The sequence below is a fragment of the Microchirus variegatus genome (genome assembly GCF_963457635.1).
Source record: "Microchirus variegatus genome assembly, chromosome: 16".
Lineage (NCBI taxonomy): Eukaryota > Metazoa > Chordata > Actinopteri > Pleuronectiformes > Soleidae > Microchirus > Microchirus variegatus.
This window is the reverse complement of record NC_139817.1, coordinates 4991879-5009489: the sequence shown is the minus strand read 5'-3', so window position 1 is coordinate 5009489 and position 17611 is coordinate 4991879. Positions and strand designations below refer to the sequence as shown.

General features: G+C 40.9%; 1 protein-coding gene across 1 annotated transcript in view; it reads left to right on the top strand.

Moving 5' to 3' along the window:
• The window catches only part of cntnap5a (contactin associated protein family member 5a), a gene marked incomplete at both ends in the record, with an annotated part of 138333 nt that overhangs the window by 45155 nt on the left and 75567 nt on the right, over window positions 1–17611 (top strand). The window contains 4 exons of the mRNA XM_083903183.1: window positions 7040–7243; window positions 7586–7761; window positions 11349–11492; window positions 14845–15133. Coding sequence (XP_083759309.1) covers window positions 7040–7243; window positions 7586–7761; window positions 11349–11492; window positions 14845–15133 — 813 coding nt within the window. The remainder of the gene's footprint in view (window positions 1–7039; window positions 7244–7585; window positions 7762–11348; window positions 11493–14844; window positions 15134–17611) is intronic.

Sequence of the window (17611 nt, the reverse complement as noted above, 5' to 3'; positions counted from 1 at the left end):
CAGACTTTGCACAGCTCATGTCCACATGTTGTTACATGACCTCCATGTGTTTTTAACTCTTTAAAACCCCTTTCCTGAATAAAGGGTTTTAAAAGGGTTCTTGGTAACACTAAGGGTTCTAGGTGAAACCTTTATAAAAAGGTTCTACCTGGAACCAAAGAGGGTTCTCCTATGAGGACAAGCCGAAGAACCTTATTAATGTAGACCTTCACCATGGAGATGAGAACTTAGTTGGGAAAAAAGCTTTTTTTAGCTGTTGTATTGAATTTAAAAGCACTCTTAAAAGTGCAACGTGAACTTGTTCAGGAAATGAAGGATAACTTGGGAAAATGCTTTTCCTCAAACCAAATATTATTATAAAACAGCTATCTGCACTTTATATGTACGTCCCAGAGTAGCAGCTTCTTGTAGTTCTGTGGTGACTTTTCAATGAACTAACCACTATATCACATACAGTATATAAAACAACAACACTTTAACACCTTGTATCAGGAAAAGCATAATTTAGTCTATTCAACAGGGAGCAAATGCAGTGCCAGGACAAGGGGGGGGGGGGTGGGGGAACGGTGTCCCACATAGAGTAACAGACAGAAGTGGGGCTGCTGCTCAAGTGCACTTGCCAGTGGCTGAAGATTCAGCCAGTTCTGTGTCAGTAGAAATGTGTAACACACACACACACACAGAGAGAGAGAGGGAGAGAGTGTGTAATTAAAGTACAGCAGACAGGATGTGTCAAACCTGGGAGCAAAAGTGAAAATGATATTCTGCCTCTCGGAGCATCAGCCTGTGATAGTTAACGCCAACGCCGCCGATGAAAACATCACATTTTTTACTATTTACCAAATAAGCTATCATTCAAAATGATACGTTACAACGCCAGGGCAAATAATCCATATTTTAAAAAAGAAGCGTCAGTACTTCATGTCGCCTCACGGTGGCGCTGCTCAAAGGAATGAGGGTTAAGTTGGGTGGAAGTTAGCTGGCCGAGGAAGAGAGAGGAGTTTTCAGCGGAGAAGGACATTTTTTTCTCCTTCAGTTAGACAAATATCGCGACATTATTGTGTTGCAAAATAGCGATTATCACCGAATTATCGCAATATTATCGTTATCGTGTATCGTATCGTGAGGTTAAATCAACTTTGACCTCTGACATGCAAAACACTGTTTGTTTATTATATATGATTACCTTCTGTGGCCGTTACATGCTAATAACAATGTATTAGCATCGCTGTTGCCGATTCTAGCCGCGGTTAGCCTTGTCTCGAATCAATGCTGAGCCATTTTAACTATAGCGATTTGTATCCAGTGTATGAAACTGAAATTTAATTGATCTGAGAATTCATTCAATAATTAAATAAGGGAGCGGTAAGGGAGAGGTAAGAGTAAGGGACTAAAAACATAGCAAGCTAGCAGTAGCATGAGTCAGCGGCTAGTGTTTTTAACTGCAGTGAATTTACTTAAAATCTTCAAATTACATTTTTAGGGTTAATGTATGAGTATATTTTACATAATTACAAAAAATATTAATTGTTTGTTAAGCTAGCTGCTAGTTGCTAAGAGGCTATAGAGGCCAACAGAGTTGCTTGAGAGAAAAGCAAGTTATTTTCTTCAGTTTAAAGACAAGGTTCATATCACAACCGTAAAAGTTTGTTTTAAAAATTAAGTCTTGTTAAGAAGCTAGCTGCTAGGTGGTAAGAGACAAGGAAGCTAGCTGCTAAATGTTTGTTTTTTTAGGTTAATTAGCATTTATGGTAATTGGACCTCATTTAAATGATTTTAAACCCTGTTTATGAACTCTTTCATGTGACTTTTGAATTCATTCATTCTGCGAAATCTGCGTCAAAAATAGTCAAAGCGTCACACGTGGATGTGTGACCACGCATGATTTAGGAGGATGAAATGCTATTCACCCACACACACACACACACACTGAGTGAAATTAATAACCTGAGCAGTTCTCAATACAACCACGGGGAATCACTTATACACACCTCTCCCACGTGTTAAGAGGCAGCGCTAACTAGATGAAACGCTGCGAAACGCCCTCGGACTGTTCCACGCTGAGAGGTTTTTATGATGACCGACCACCACAGGTATTAATGTTGGATAAGCAGGTGTAAAAACTAATGTGGCCTCATGCGCTCCTCCTCTGTTTTCTGCTTTTTTGGTTCAGTCTATCCTTGGATTGAGATGTCTGCCTGTAAATATAAGCCGACAGGCCACTTTATTAGGTACACAGGACCCTCTAATAAAGAGGCAGGAGAAACAGGAGTGTGGTAGCTCGGCTGGTTCAAGGTCGGACTTATTTGTAGTGAGTGGTTCCTTCTCAGACCTTTTCCCACCCAGAGAAGTGACATTTACTGGAGAATTTGTACTCTTTTATTTGACCACCATGAAATACCCACACTAGCCCATTTTTTACCAATACACTCCTGTCCAAAATGACTTAAATCAGGCTTTTATTCATGTTTTTATTTGTTTCATGTACATTTATTTTACACAATTAGCTACAGAGCAGGGCAAAAGTATGTGTTCTCAGGCAACAATACTCCATTTTAATTTGTACCGGGCATTAACGGCGTCAACATTAACGCATGGCGCGTTGTCATCATCCGTCATGTTTACTTAACTCCCGATTGTTAAAATTAGTCTCTAAAGTAATTAGTTTTTTCGTGCCGTGTCACCGGAGTCCAGGCACGGTTTACCAGTTAGCTCCGTTAGCTGCGTTAGCTCTTTTAGCGCCGGTTAGCGAGCCTACAGTGGAACTGGAGCGGTCTAATCTCAGGCAAACAACAAGAACCCGATTGTTAAAATGAGTCTCTAAAGTAACGCAGTGTTTTTGTGCGGTGGCACTGGAGTCCAAGTACTGTCTACCAGTTAGCTGCGTTAGCGCCTTTAGCGGCGGTTAGCGCGCCTACAGTCGAACTGGAGCGATCTAATCTCAGGTGAACAACGAGAACCGAGCAAATAACCAGCGTAACCGTGTACTGCGTATGTGTGCCTCCGTTTTTACAGTTTAGCGTTACTTTAGAGACTCATTTTAACAATCAGGAGTCGCGTAAACATGACGTCGCGCGTCGTGCGCTAACGTTGACGCAATTATTTTGCTCAGCTCCTGAAAACCCAACGAGAATGTCCTTCTGCAAGCGAGATATTCAGTTAAATAGGTCTGTTAAACTGCTCAGGAATATGTGCTCTCTTCACTTGAATGTACTATATATGTCATGTATAATAACACATTAGTTGAAAAACGAGTTGCTGCCACGTGTGTTTGGCCGGACGGAAATCCACACTGACAGGCAGCTGTACCTAATAAAGCGATACTTAAATTTCAATTTTAAAATACGAGCGATGATTGACACGCTCTGCAGAGCCTCAGAATCCGTTTATTTTTACAGTGTCGCGTTTTACAAAAAATTACAAACCTGCTTTCCTGGTGTACCGACGTACCACTTTGCCGCGTTTCATTAGATGTGAAGGTAAGCCAAGGCAGTGGATGAGCTTTTCCCCACAATGACGCAGCCTTGGAACATGCTCATTTATTGTCAGCGGCAGAATGAGTTAAAAATAAAAGTTTCTGTCTCGTTGTTCGCCTGATATTATTCTGCCGCCGTTCCGTCTAAATGAACAGAAGCTGCGCCGCGTCCTTCGTCTCAAAAACGGGAGAGCTATCGAACAACCAGACCTGACTGAGGGTAGCATTTGTGCCGTTTATCCCACTTTTTGAGCCGTAGAATTGTCTTTTGGAACTTTTCACGGACGCCAGTTTTGTGTTTTTAGTCAAGTCTTGCTTCAAAGTTGCTATTATTTGAATTAGCGAGCCGCGAATGGTTTCCCCGAATAGGACACAAGCTTCCTAAAAAGCCAATTTTGAGACATTGAGTGCGAGTTATATAGTCAATATGTGTTTATTCACTCATTACGTTTTCAAGAAATTTCATTCAGTTCTTCTAGTTGCCGAGTTCGCTGGTGCTATGGCTAGCGCAAGTCAATGGTACACGCTAGCATTGACATACCGACTCCACAGTGCACCCGAGGCAAATCAATTGTAACGGCAGGCTATCGATGTACATATCTGTGTTGATAGAATAATATCTGAAACAAATTTTTGAGGGACTACTTACTCAGCAGCAGCGGAATCAGTCCACCGCTGCAATAGCCTAACAGGAAGTATGACGCGCTACTGCTGAGACATAAATCCTTCAAATTGCAAGGTTGGTTTTATTTCAAACATTCTATCAACACAGATATGTAACATCGACAAGATTCAGAAGCGAATTCTCCAAAAATAAATAAAAAGCTAGCTCACCCAAAGTCGGTAGATTTGTCGCTAGCCGCTTTTTCCGCGGTAAATGGCGCGAAACGTAAAGGAACAGACTATTTTTCCCACCCATTCTTTCCTCTGGCTCGGTTCATTCTCCATTTTTGTTATTATGGCTAACGTTTACAACATCGTCTTTTTTTTTTGGTGTAACATTACAGCGCAACTTACGGTGCTAGCGTAATTGTGATCTACATCGTTTTGAGTCGTTTCAGGAGGTTTCCGCGTGGACGGAGATAATATTTCCCGAAACAATGCGCGCCTTACACAGATACGCAGACAATCGATGTACATATTATGTACATCGATTGTCTGCCGTTACAATTGATTTGCCTCGGGTGCACTGTGGAGTCGGTTTCTAATGCTATGCTAACCTGTACCATTGACTTGCGCTAGCCATAGCACCAGCGAACTCTGCAACTTGAACTGAATGAAGTTTCTTGAAAACGTCTCCAGACGTCTCCATCACACCGGCTAAGTTGGAAAATAGGTCTTTTGTCCAAAATTCCGAACTGACGTGAAATAGAAATGTCACGGTGTAATTCAAACACCTCTGTTATCTGTCTTTGACATTTGTTCATATATATATAGAATTTACATCTGCTTATGTAAATATCTAATCAGCTGCAACTCAGCACGTAGGCCCGGTCAAGGCGACCACGAAGCTGAAGTTGTAATCCCGAGCATCAGGACAGGGGGAGGGAATGAAATGAAAAATTGTAGTTTAAGTGACTTTAAACGTGGCATTGTTGTCCGTGTCAGACTGGAGTATTTCAGAAAGCGCTGATCTATTGGGTTTTTTTTCGGGGGGGGGAAGTTTTTCTTGCAGAACCATCTCTAGGGTGCACGGAGAATCGGGGGGGAAAAAAAAATATCCAGTGAGCAGCAGTTTTTATAGGAGAAAATGCCTTGTTGATGCCAGAGGCTAAAGGAGAATGACCAAAACGATAGAAAAGCAACAGTAAATCATGTAACCGCTCATTACCGCCGCGTTGTAATGAGCGGTTACAACACGGGTCCACTCGACTCTGAGTTTCGGAGCCCTGCTGGTGTAATAATTGATACTATTATGACCCCTCGCTCTTGACCCCTGGGGTCCTTCAGAAGCTGCTTTTTGTCGGATATTTATTCAGTCTGATTTTCATGAACTTGTACCTGTTTTCTCCTGCTTTTCCCTGTTTTATTTTCTACTTCCTCCCAATGGTCGTGTACCTTTTCCCTCTGTGATTGTCCGTCCTGCCCTGATGTGATTTACCTGTGTCTCATTAGTCTCACCCGTGTTCAATTATCCCCGGCCTCCCCCAGTGTGTTGAGTCTCCGGACTCCCGTTGTCCTTTGTCATCCTGGTTGTTCTGGTCCCCGTTTCCTGCTACTCGTGTTTTCAGGCAGTTTTTGTATTTTGCGCTTTATGCTATTTTGCGCTTTTTTGTGGAACATAAGGTATGCAGATGAACACAATTAATGGTGTTGTGTGTCGTAGACTTTTCCCCAGCAACAAGAAATGCTATTTTCTGTTTGCCTGGCAGGTTGCTAATTCAAGACTCTCAGAGTGAGAAATGGCATGTGTGGCGCGAAATACGGCGCGATGCTACGCGTTATTCCCACGATTTGATGCTGGTGTTAACAGACTTTTTTTCTGTTGTGGTTGGCTGAATTCTGCTGATAATAAATAAAAAAAAGTATGAGTGGGAAGTGGTGGCTACCCGAACCGGCTAGGCTAACTCGTGTCTCATCCCGTTCATTGACAATTATACAAATTATAACGGAACGCATTGTTGCACTTTAATGGGCAAGCTGGAACGCAAAAAAAAATGCGTAATGCCCACAAATTATTAAAAACGTAACGGGCCGATGCGCTAACATTGCGCTAGCGAGAAACCTACTAGCCAAAGACCACATGCTACTGTGTTATAGGTTTGGTTCTTAGTTTTTTTTGAACAGTTCAGGCGACCCCCGGACACTCGATTACTGACGCGCAAAAATTGTCGGTGTTACGCTAAAAAATTATTTAGCATAGCGGCCACATATTATAACTGAACTCGTTGTTGCGCTTTAATGGGCAAGCTGGAACGCAAAAAAAAATGCGCAATGCCCACAAATTATAACGTAACGGGCCGATGCGCTAAAATTGCGCTAGCGGAATACCTACTAGCCGAAGACCACATGCTACTGTGTTATAGATAGACATACAGTTCAGGCGTCCCCCAGACACTCGGTTACCGATGCCCAATATTGTGGGTGTTGACGGCCACAAATTATAACAGAGCGGGTTGTAATCCTAAAATGCGATAGCTAGAACGCTAAAAAAAAATTGCGTAATGCCCACAAATTACAGCCTAACTGGCCGTTATGCTAAAATGCGCTAGCTAGATCCCTGCTAGCAGAAGACCACATGCTACTACTGTATAGGTGTCCTCTGTACCTAATAAACTCATATTATGTTTGCTTTCTGTTGTCTTTTAACATTTTTTGCCGTGTCTCTGTCAATTAATCCTAACGCTGATGGCCTTTCACGATACGTCAAACTCCACCCGGTCAAATCGTAAAGCCGATGACACTGACGCTGTTGCGTCTTCATGTGCGTGTTTGTGGACATTCACAGCCGTCTCACGGTGTCAAAACATTCCCCCCCTTCTTCCTCCCACAGTTTCGGTGCCACCTAAACGTGGCATGAGAATATTTGTGTAAGTGTGAATCACAAGTGTCTCTCTCTTTCAGAATCATACGTGGCAGACTTCGACGGCAGAAGTTCGCTGCTCTATCGGTTCAATCAGAAGTCCATGTCCACGGTGAAGGATGTGATCTCCCTGCGGTTCAAGAGCCATCAGGCCGAGGGCGTTTTGCTGCACGGCGTGGGGCAGAGAGGCGATTACATCACCCTGGAGCTTCACAGAGGAAGGCTGGACCTCTACCTCAACTTAGGTGAACTGCACTCCACCAGATCCTTGAATGATTTATTAATACAGACGGATTTCTGTCTTGTATCCGAATGTCTTTTTTGGGTGACTTTTTGAACCGCTCCTCGATGGAGAGTGAAAAGTTTGGACTTTCACTGAGAAAATGAAGACATTTGAAAGAACCATTGAAGCTTGTGTTTCAACTCTTGCATACGCTTATCTAAATGTATGGGTAGGGCAAAGCTGTGTGTATGTATTTAATTGCTTTCAATCCACAGTCTGCCCACATACATTTACATCTTCAAAGTGGAAAAAGATGTGCTCCGTTTCATCCCCGCTGTGTGCCTCTCTCTCTCTCTCTCTATAGACGACAGCAGGCTGAGGTTCGCCGTCGCCGTCACCGTGGGCAGCCTGTTAGACGACCAGCACTGGCACTCGGTGCACATCGAGCGCTTCAACAAGCAGGTTAACCTCACCGTGGACGCCCACACGCAGCACTTCCAGACCAAAGGAGAAGGACACTCACTGGAGGTGGACTACGAGGTGAGCGCGCCACTCGAATCGAATTATGCAAAACGACGCACAACCGGCGTTTGTGTAGCGAGCGGTGAAGGCCAAACCAAGAGCGTTCCTGAAATAGCGTGCATGCATCATTGGTGTGTTTTGAACGGTCACTGAGGGTCGCATGGGGGGGCGCTATGCTGCGCCAATCTCCGCTGACGTATAGATCGATAAGGCGGAGTCACAACCACCCACTCTCACACTCGCAGTCAATTTAGAGTGTCCAATTTAGCTAATTACCCCAAAACTACTGTAATGCACAGAATGGCAAGCGGGCCGAAGGTGGTGCCTTGGGGAACACCACAAGTTCCGAGGTGCCAAAAGAAGAGGCATATTATTACTTCTATAAGTAAATATTGATTTCTAAGGGTAGAATTATTACCTCCACTAATAATTCACGGCTATGGCAATGTAAATTAAAGGACTATCTCATCTTCTAGATAGTTATAATGGTAAAAAAAAACAAAAAAAACGTTGCATTACAGTCTTCCAAAACTAATACCCTGAGACGTACTATCAGTGCAATAGCCTCAAACCAAAACAAATATAGTGGTATTGTCTCAATATTACTTCTTTATTCCAAGAGTATTTGCATATTCTTGCTCTAGTAAAAGTAAAATAAATAAATAAATCCAAAACATAGTTGCAAAGTTGTTTTTTTCTACTGGGTTATAAAGAATCTGGTTTAAAATATATAAGATACAGATAATTCCCCTGGTAACCCTCACCGGCAATGAAACAGTGTTCAAACTTGAGGCCTTTTTTTTTTACTTATTTGAGATGTATTATTAAAAAGTATTTGAAAGATTTCTACAGACAAGCGGCCTTGATTTGATAAGCCCCGAGGATCTGAGGCTGCACAGTGAGCAGCAGCAGCAGCAGCGTTAGCCGAGAGGTGAATCCTATCACACAAGGTGATCAGGTGAAACCCTAAAATCAACTGTCAAACCGACATTAAACTTGGGAAAAACGAAAGGCTGAAACGTGATATGATCTCGCGCCGTCTTGTAATTGTTCGAAAAGTCGAGCAGCTGCATTTTTGAGCCCGAAATAGCTCTTCGACTGAATACACTAATCTAGCCGAGATCAAATAAGGGCATGGGCGACCTTCTCTTGAGATCATGGCTGAGGTCGTCGTTGACCTTCCCGAGATCAGCCCCCTGAGATAAAAAAAAAACCCCGATCTTTTGAGGTGGTCCTTAACTGATAAAAAACAGGATTTGTTTTTTTCATCAATTGTGATTTGTTTTTTAAATGAAAGGTCACCATCAAATACCACACTCGTGTTTCTGGCTTAAGGTTTGATATTTGCAGAAAGGGCTCTGAAATGTTTCTGTATTAAAATTGGGGATAGACTTTTGAGAAGACAGAAGGGAATTGCCTCAAATTAATTGAAAAGAAGGGTTAGGGCTTATTCTGACAAACACGTACAGTAAAGTATAGAACGCTAACGGGCCAAAAGCGGCGCCTTGTGGAACACCACAGCTTTGAGGGGCCACAAAAGAGCAGATATTTTTACTTATAAGGAACTACTGAAGTTTTGTTCTGTTGGAGCCAACAATTTCTCCTCCAGATGAGGGCAAGGAGAGCATTTTTGTGTTTTCACCCATGTCTTTGGACTGTGGGACTACTGTTATGTACACAACGGCAGTGGGCCAAAAGTGGTGCCTTGGGGAACACCACAGTTCTGAGGTGCCCAAAGAAGTAGAGTATTATTGCTTCTATATGTAAATATTGATTTCTATGTGTAGCCTTATTACCTCCACTAATAATTCACTGCTGTGACAATGTAAATTAACGGACTATCTTATCTTATATTATAGATAGTAATAATGTTAAAAACTTTACATTACAGTCTTAATAACGTGGGAACATTATGGTTGTAGTATCCCTATAAGTTCTGTTCTGTTGGAGCATACCATTTCTCCTTGCGATCCCGGACATGGGTAGTATTTTTTAGTATTTTCACTCGTGTTATCTGTTGGTCGGTTTTGTTTGATAGCACATTTCCCAAACCTCTGTAGAGAGATGAGGTACAGGCCAAGGAAGAATCCATTAAACTTTGGTGCTCTGGATAAGTTCAGACCAAGGCGTTAAGATTAACTTAGATTAAATACCTGATCTTTCAGGTGGCCCTTAACTGATACAACAGGATATATTTTTTGTGATTTGTCTTCAAATGAAAGGTCACCGTCAAATACCACACTCGTGTTTCGGGGGATTAAGGTTTGATATTTGCAGAAAGGGCTCTGAAATGTTTCCGTGACGAAAATGGGGACAGACTTTTGAGAGGACAGACGGGAATTACTTCAAATTAATTTCAATTTAGCCGAAATAACCTTTGAGACATCCAGCTCATTTTTTATTTCTTACACATAATATGTACTGAAACGCGCAGAACGGCAACGGGCCAAAGGTGGTGCCTTGGGGAACACCACAGTTCTGAGGTGCCAAAATAAGAGCGGTGTTATTACTAATAAGTAAATATTGATTTCTAAGGGTTCAAACAGTGTCGGTTGGTTTGTTTTAAAGCAGATTTCACAACACCTGGCGCCAAGGAGGAATCCATTACACTTTGGTGTGGTCCAGATCTAGGAGTTGGCTAAGCTACAAGGATTGATCGAATATCGAAGCCCCCCCCCCCCCCCCGAGGCTACGGCGCGCACTTCGGTGTCATTCTATTTAAATGTGGTCGTTAATCACTTTTATGGGACAGAAATCGCACTGAAACACCTTTAGCTAGGTCAATTAGCCAGAGCTGATAAAAAAAAAAAGATCCGCCACAGCACAGGAAATTAAAATCCATTCTCCTTTTGTCCTCACTTCTTACAAAATATCAAAAACATGACAATAGTGCTATTCCGTAAAAAAAAAACGATAAAGCGATAAAGGGCTTCCACTTCCTCTTCTGGGGGGGGGGGGGGGGGGTGGGGGGGGCTTTCAGGAAATATTTTGGAACACAACAGCTGAAAGGATTTGCTTTCATTCAGTGAGGTCAGGCACCGATGATGGCTGATAAGGCCCGGCTCACAGTCGGTGTTCCAGTTGATCCCGGAGGCATCAGATGGTGCTGAAGTCAGGATTTCTGTGCACGCCGGCCAAGTTCCCTCCACAGCAAAGAGGGGGGGGAAAAAAACAAAAACATTTGTTTGTGGATTATACCGAGCACAAAGGCATTGCCAGGTTTGAAAAAAAAAAACAGGTCTTTCCCGACTGCTAAACTACTGTAGCATCAAAAAATGTCCCTTTGTTTGAACTAAAAGACAAACACTATAAACCGAAGGAGAAAGAAAAACCGCCGCGGACCAAGCGCGTATACTTTGCGTTTGTGTCGACTCACTGCGCTGCGTGTTCCCGATCCTGAGAGTGGGTGTTGTGTTTTCTCACTCTCTGAATCACCGGCTCAGCTGTTTATGCGAGAGCGTCCACATGGGAATACGTGTGTGGGCTGTATGTATTTTGAGGCCGAGGCTTCAAGTGATGGGATTTTATTTATGTACAGTTAAAAGAAAAAATATTTTTTTTTTTTTAAATAATGTATTCCTACCCTGTTTTCCTGCTCGTCGCAGCTGAGTTTCGGGGGCATCCCGCTGCCCGGTAAACCCGGCACCTTTCTGAGGAAGAACTTTCACGGCTGCATGGAAAACCTCTACTACAACGGGATCAACATCATAGACCTGGCGAAGAGACGCAAGCCGCAGATACACAGCGTGGTGAGTCGGATTTTTCAGAGTTTGGACACGTCGGTCCACCTGCATTCGGTGCACATATATATACCATATACTGTGAAGTGTGTCTGATCTTCCTTTTGAAATGGATGGATGGAGTGTTGAAAGGGAAAAAAATGTGTGAGTGTGTAGCGAGAGTTTTCACGGACACGAGCGTGTCAGTTTAGGTGAATAAATCCACACTGAAAAGATAACGTTGAATAAATTACCGGATGCATAGAAGCCGCGATGCTCGAGGTTTAACAGCTAAACTGCTAAAACTCTAATGAACGGGGTTTCATTGAAATTGAAGTTGACAAATTGTAACTTGCTTCTAAATGAAAGGTTTTTAATTGATGGTGTAATTGATGTGAGGAGCTAACGGAAGTCAATGTATTGACCTGCTGGTTTGGCTACATCATTTGGAAGGTACGGAGTACTATCAGTGCCACATGTAAAAAAAAAAAAGAAAACAGCATGAATTAGGAGATTAAAGTCATAATTCTGAAATTTAAGTTGGAATTCTGAGATTAAGTTATAATTCGTAGAACAAAGCCATAATTCTGAGGTTAAAAAGTCATAATTCTGAGATTGAAGAAAGTCATAATTCTGAGATTAAAGTCAGAATTCTTAGAGTAAAGGTCACAATTCTGAGAAAAAAAGTCATAATTCTGAGATCAAATTCAGAATTTTGAGATTAAACAGTTAGAAGTCTGAGATTAAAGTAATTTCTGAGAAAAAATGTTGTCAATTATGAGAAAAAAATTCTGAGATTAAAAAAAGAATTCTAACTTTTTTTTCAGAATTGCGACTTTTAATCTCAGAATTATGACTTTTTCCTTTAATCTCAGAAATATGACTTTAATCTCAGAATTATGACTTTTCCTTTAATCTCAAAATTATGACTTTAATCTCAGAATTCCAACTGTAATCTCAGAATTCATGCTGTTTTATTTTTTTTACATATGGCCCTGATACTCTTCCGTACGAAATCATTTCATATAATATATTGTTATTGTGCAGAATGGATTGGATTATATTCAGGTAAATTTAGAGTAAATCTCAACAGTCCTGGGATTACACGTCAGTGTGTAGGTGAAAAAGATGAATCTAATTGAAAATGTTCCATCCAGCCCCAAAATATAAGTGTTCCCAGAGTGACAGCGTGGGTGAACTAATGATTTTAATTCTTTTGCTTTTCCTTCCAGCTAATTTGCGACTTGATTAGTGAGATTTATATAAAATATTCCGGTCAGAAAATTGCACCGTGGAAAACTGGAAAGCTGACGTTCATCGCCGTCTAACTACTAAATCATTAAGTTCCGACGCGGGCAGAGGAGTGGATTCATTTGTAAAGTCAACCCTCTCGCACAAATCAGGCCGAGCCGCATCTCGTCTGAGACTCTCACCTCCGTTTAATGTCTGATCGCCGTTGTTAAAAAAACAAGAAGCACAGGAGAAAGAGAGAGAAGAGAGAAGGGGGGGGAGGGTGAGAGCGAGGCCGTCGAGATGGAAGCTGTAATGGGATTTCAATGGGACAATCTCCCTGAGGTTGATGGAGGAATTACATTGAGAGTCAAAGAGCTTGTGATTGCTCTGCGCTGCCCTGAAGGCGCCCGCGACTGATGGGACTCTGACCTCGACAGACACGACCAGCCGCGGTAAACGCAGCAACTCCTGCCGTCGCACCGCATTTAAACTGAAACGCTCTTTTTATATATATATATATATATCTCGGCGGCTGTTTTTACGATATTGGTTTGGGGCAAAACAATTATGAAATAAATCCGCCGATTCTCATTGGACCTGTACTTATTCTGAAGTTTTTCCGCTGAACTTTCCTTTTCCCCCACACACAATCTCTCGAGGCGTTAATGTATCTGCGCTGTGCAAAAGAGACCTCGCAAACGATTAGGAAGACAACGTCACGTCATTAAATAAAAATGACACCAACCCTAGTTTTTTCTCAGAATTCTGACTTTAGTCTGACTTTACTCTCAGCATTCTCACTTTAATCTGACTTTAATGTCAGAGTTCTGACTTTAAGCTCAGATTTCTGACTAGTCTGACTTTAATGTCAGAAATCTGACTTTAATTTGACTTTAATCTCAGAATACAGATATTTTTTTCTCAGAATTCTGACTTTAATCTGACTTTAAAATCAGAATTTTGACTTTAATCTCAGATTCAGATTTTTTTTTTCTCAGAATTCTGACTTTAAGCTCAGATTTCTGACTAGTCTGACTTTAATCTCAGAATTCTGACTTTAATCTCAGAATTCAGATTTTTTTTCTCAGAATTCTGACTTTAAAATCAGAATTTTGACTTTAATCTCAGAATTCTGACTTTAATCTCAGGATTCAGATTTTTTTCTCAGAATTCTGACTTTAGTCTGACTTCAATCTCAGAATTTAGATTTTTTTTTCAGAATTCTGACTTTAATCTCAGATTTCTGACTAGTCTGACTTTAATGTCAGATTTCTGACTTAAATATGACTTTAATCTCAGAATTTAGACTCTAATCTCAGAATTCAGATTTTTTTTTTCCTCAGAATTCTGACTTTAACAAAATTTTGACTTTACTCCCAGAATTTAGATTTTTTTTTTTTCTCAGAAGTCTGACCTAAGTTTTATTTCAGAATTCTGACTTTAATCTTACTTTACTCTCGGAAATCTAACTTTAATCTCATTTTAATCTCAGCATTCTGACTTTTTTTTTCTGATTTATGATTTAAATCTGACTTTAATCTCAGAATTCAAACATCTGACCTGTCTCAATCAAAAAGTAAAAAAAAAAAAAAAGTTCTCAAAAGTTATTCTGAAGTTTATAAAATGTTAAATCTATAGTTGCCGTTTCACAGCCGGTCGCTGTATCTGCCGAGATGTGGAAGAGAGAAAATAAAGGATTATACGTATAATACTGCGTCGATAATTGAGCTTTGGAGAAGAGGAGGAGCTGCTGAGATGATTTTCTTACCTTCAGAGTCAGAGTGGTATTGATCTTCTCATCTCTCTCTCTGTGAGACTCAGAGAAGTGTAATTAAATGTCAGACTACTCCTTTAATCACCCTTCAGCTTTCAGCCAAGAACAGTAACTTGTGTTTGTTTTATACGACATAAAAAAAATTGGCCGCCGTGTGATGATTTGAAATTCATACTTTCATCCAAGAAGTCTGTGGCACTAATTGATGCGGGTTAATTAATTCATAAGTGACGACTGATTTCCTTTTAACTGTTAAACTGCGACAGATTAAGGTTTTTTTAAGCTTGTGGTTCTTTAACTATCTGGCCCCGTTTTGTCCACATTTGCAGCTGCAAAAAAATCCCGCGTCCTCTTTGCTTTTGTCGTCCTTCCCAGGGCAACGTGACCTTCTCGTGCGCTCAGCCCCAGCTGGTGGCGTGCACCTTCCTGAGCTCCAGCAGCAGCTTCCTGTCGCTGCCGTCCGCCGCCGCCACGTCCGCCACGTCCGCCGCCGCCGCGGGGGGATTCGCCGCACGCTTCCAGTTCAGGACGTGGAACCCGGACGGGCTGCTGCTGTCCGTGCCCCTGAACCCGGAGCCCCAGAGACTGGAGCTGCAGATCGGCGGCGGCCGACTGCGCCTGACCCTGCACAGCCCGGGTCAGCAGAAATCAGAGGTCTCCACTGGTGTGTACGCACACACGCACACACATACACACACACACACACACAGTGGCTCTGAGCCTCACACACAGGATTTTACAATACAAAGAAATGTTTTTAAAATTTTACTTATTATCATGCAATTCTGAGATTAAATTCAGGATTCTAAAAAGTCATAATTCTGAGATTAAAGCCAAAATTCTTGAGATTAAAGCCATAATTCTGAGATTAAAGTCATATTTCTGAGATTAAAGTCATAATTCTGAGATTGAAGTGAGGATTCTAAAAAGTCATAATTCTTAGATTAAAGCCATTATTCTTGAGATTAAAGCCATAATTCTTGAGATTAAAGCCATAATTCTTGAGATTAAAGCCATAATTCTGAGATTAAAGTCATATTTCTGGGATTAAAGTCATAATTCTGAGATTGAAGTGAGGATTCTAAAAAGTCATAATTCTTAGATTAAAGCCATTATTCTTGAGATTAAAGCCATAATTCTTGAGATTAAAGCCATAATTCTGAGATTAAAGTCATAATTCTGAGATTGAAGTCAGGATTCTTAAAAGTCATAATTCTGAGATTAAAGTCATCATTCAGATATTAAAGTCAGTATTCTGAAAAGTAGTACTTCTGGGATTAAATTCATAATTCTGAGATTAAATTCAGGTTTTGAAAAATCATAATTCTGGGATTATAGTCAATTCTGAGATAAAAAGTCAAAATACTGAGAAATTGGTCAGAATTCTGAAATTAAAGTGAAAATCCTGAGATTACAGTCCTAATTCTGAGATTGGAGTCAATTATGAGAAAAAAAAGTTAAAACTCTGAGAAAAACCTGTCACAATTCTGAGATTAAAGTAAAATTCCTGAGATTAGTCATAATTCTGAAATTAAAGTAAAAATCTTGAGATTAAATTCTGAATTTTGAGAAAAAAAGTCAAAAAATAAAGAAAGTAAAATAAAACAGCACGAGTTCTGCGATGTGACGATTTAAACGGTATAAAAAGGTTTTCATCCACAAATTCACTCTTTACGATTATTAGAATAACACAGGTTTAGTCAGTGCTGCGACAGGTGAAACAAGACGGCGACAGTGGCAAAAATGAAAAAAATAAAAGTAGTAAAAACACTAAAATGAAAGAAAAGATGATAAAAATGACTTTGCATAATGACACAACTGTAAAAACAGGTATTAAGAAGTGACAACTGTGAGATATTTATGTAAACTGCACCACTGACTTTATTTCCTGCATTCATTTAAACACACACACACACACTCACACACACACACACACACACACACACACACATATAGAGCAGAAGCTGAAGCCCACAGGAGTCGCAGCTCACAGACCTGACCTTCAACTCCACTTTAGAGAAACTTTCAGGTGCATTTTATTTTAACATTATTACCCGTGGGTCATGTGGGACACACACACACACACACACACACACACACACACACACAGATGAGCAAGAAAAGTGCTTTTATTTCATATTTAAGCTGCGAAAACACACAAAACACCTCTCTTATTCCCGTGTGTCACGTAGCCTTGCTTTAAAAGTTAATTAAAATGAAACGAATGCTTGTTGGAAGAGAGTGTGTAGGGGGGAAGAAGAAAAAAAAACAAGATATGAACTGAACATTGTCTCAAAAGTCACTCTCATTAATTATATTTTCCTTCAGTAAGGCAACGTTTTGTTCTTTTTTTCTCTGTGAGGGAAAAAGCATTCGAGCGTGTAAACAATGCTGAATGTTAATAATGCGTTTATATAAATAAAATAAAAAGAAGTTTATTCGGTGTGGAGCCCACACACACACCCAGTCGCTCGGAGCTCAGGGCCACTTTAACGCAAAAAAAAAATATAACCCAACTCGACACCTTGACTTAACTCCACACCTTTAACCGTATCGCTGACTTTATTCCCTGCATTCGTTTGGAAACTAAAATAGATGTGAAAGAGGAAAAAGCTGAATGTTCACAGTTTATTTTTAACAAGCTCTTATAAATAAGCAGTTTCCTGACCTCACTTTTGAATCCACAAAACACCTTTGATAGCTAGCTCATACACGTGGAGCAAAAATTCAAAATGGCCGACTCCCTGTGGAGTTGAGGCCATGGTTACCATCGACTTTTTTGTTCGCCTCGGTCTATACCATCTTCCCGCCAAGTTTCGTGCAATTCGGTGAAACTCAATTTTCCCTCTGTTTTCCCCGCTAATATATACGGAACTATGCTAACATGGCATTTTCACCACACCTGACATCCGTGCGAAAGAGGAAAAAGCTGAATGTTCACAGTTTGTTTTTTTTAACAAACTCTTATAAATAAGCAGTTTCCTGACCTCACTTTTGAATCCACAAAACACCTTTGATAGCTAGCTCATTAACGTACAGTGCAAATCGCCAAAATTTAAAATGGCCGACTCCCTGTCGAGTTGAGGCGATGGTTACTGTCGACTTTTTTGTTCGCCTCGGTCCATACCATCTTCCCACCAAG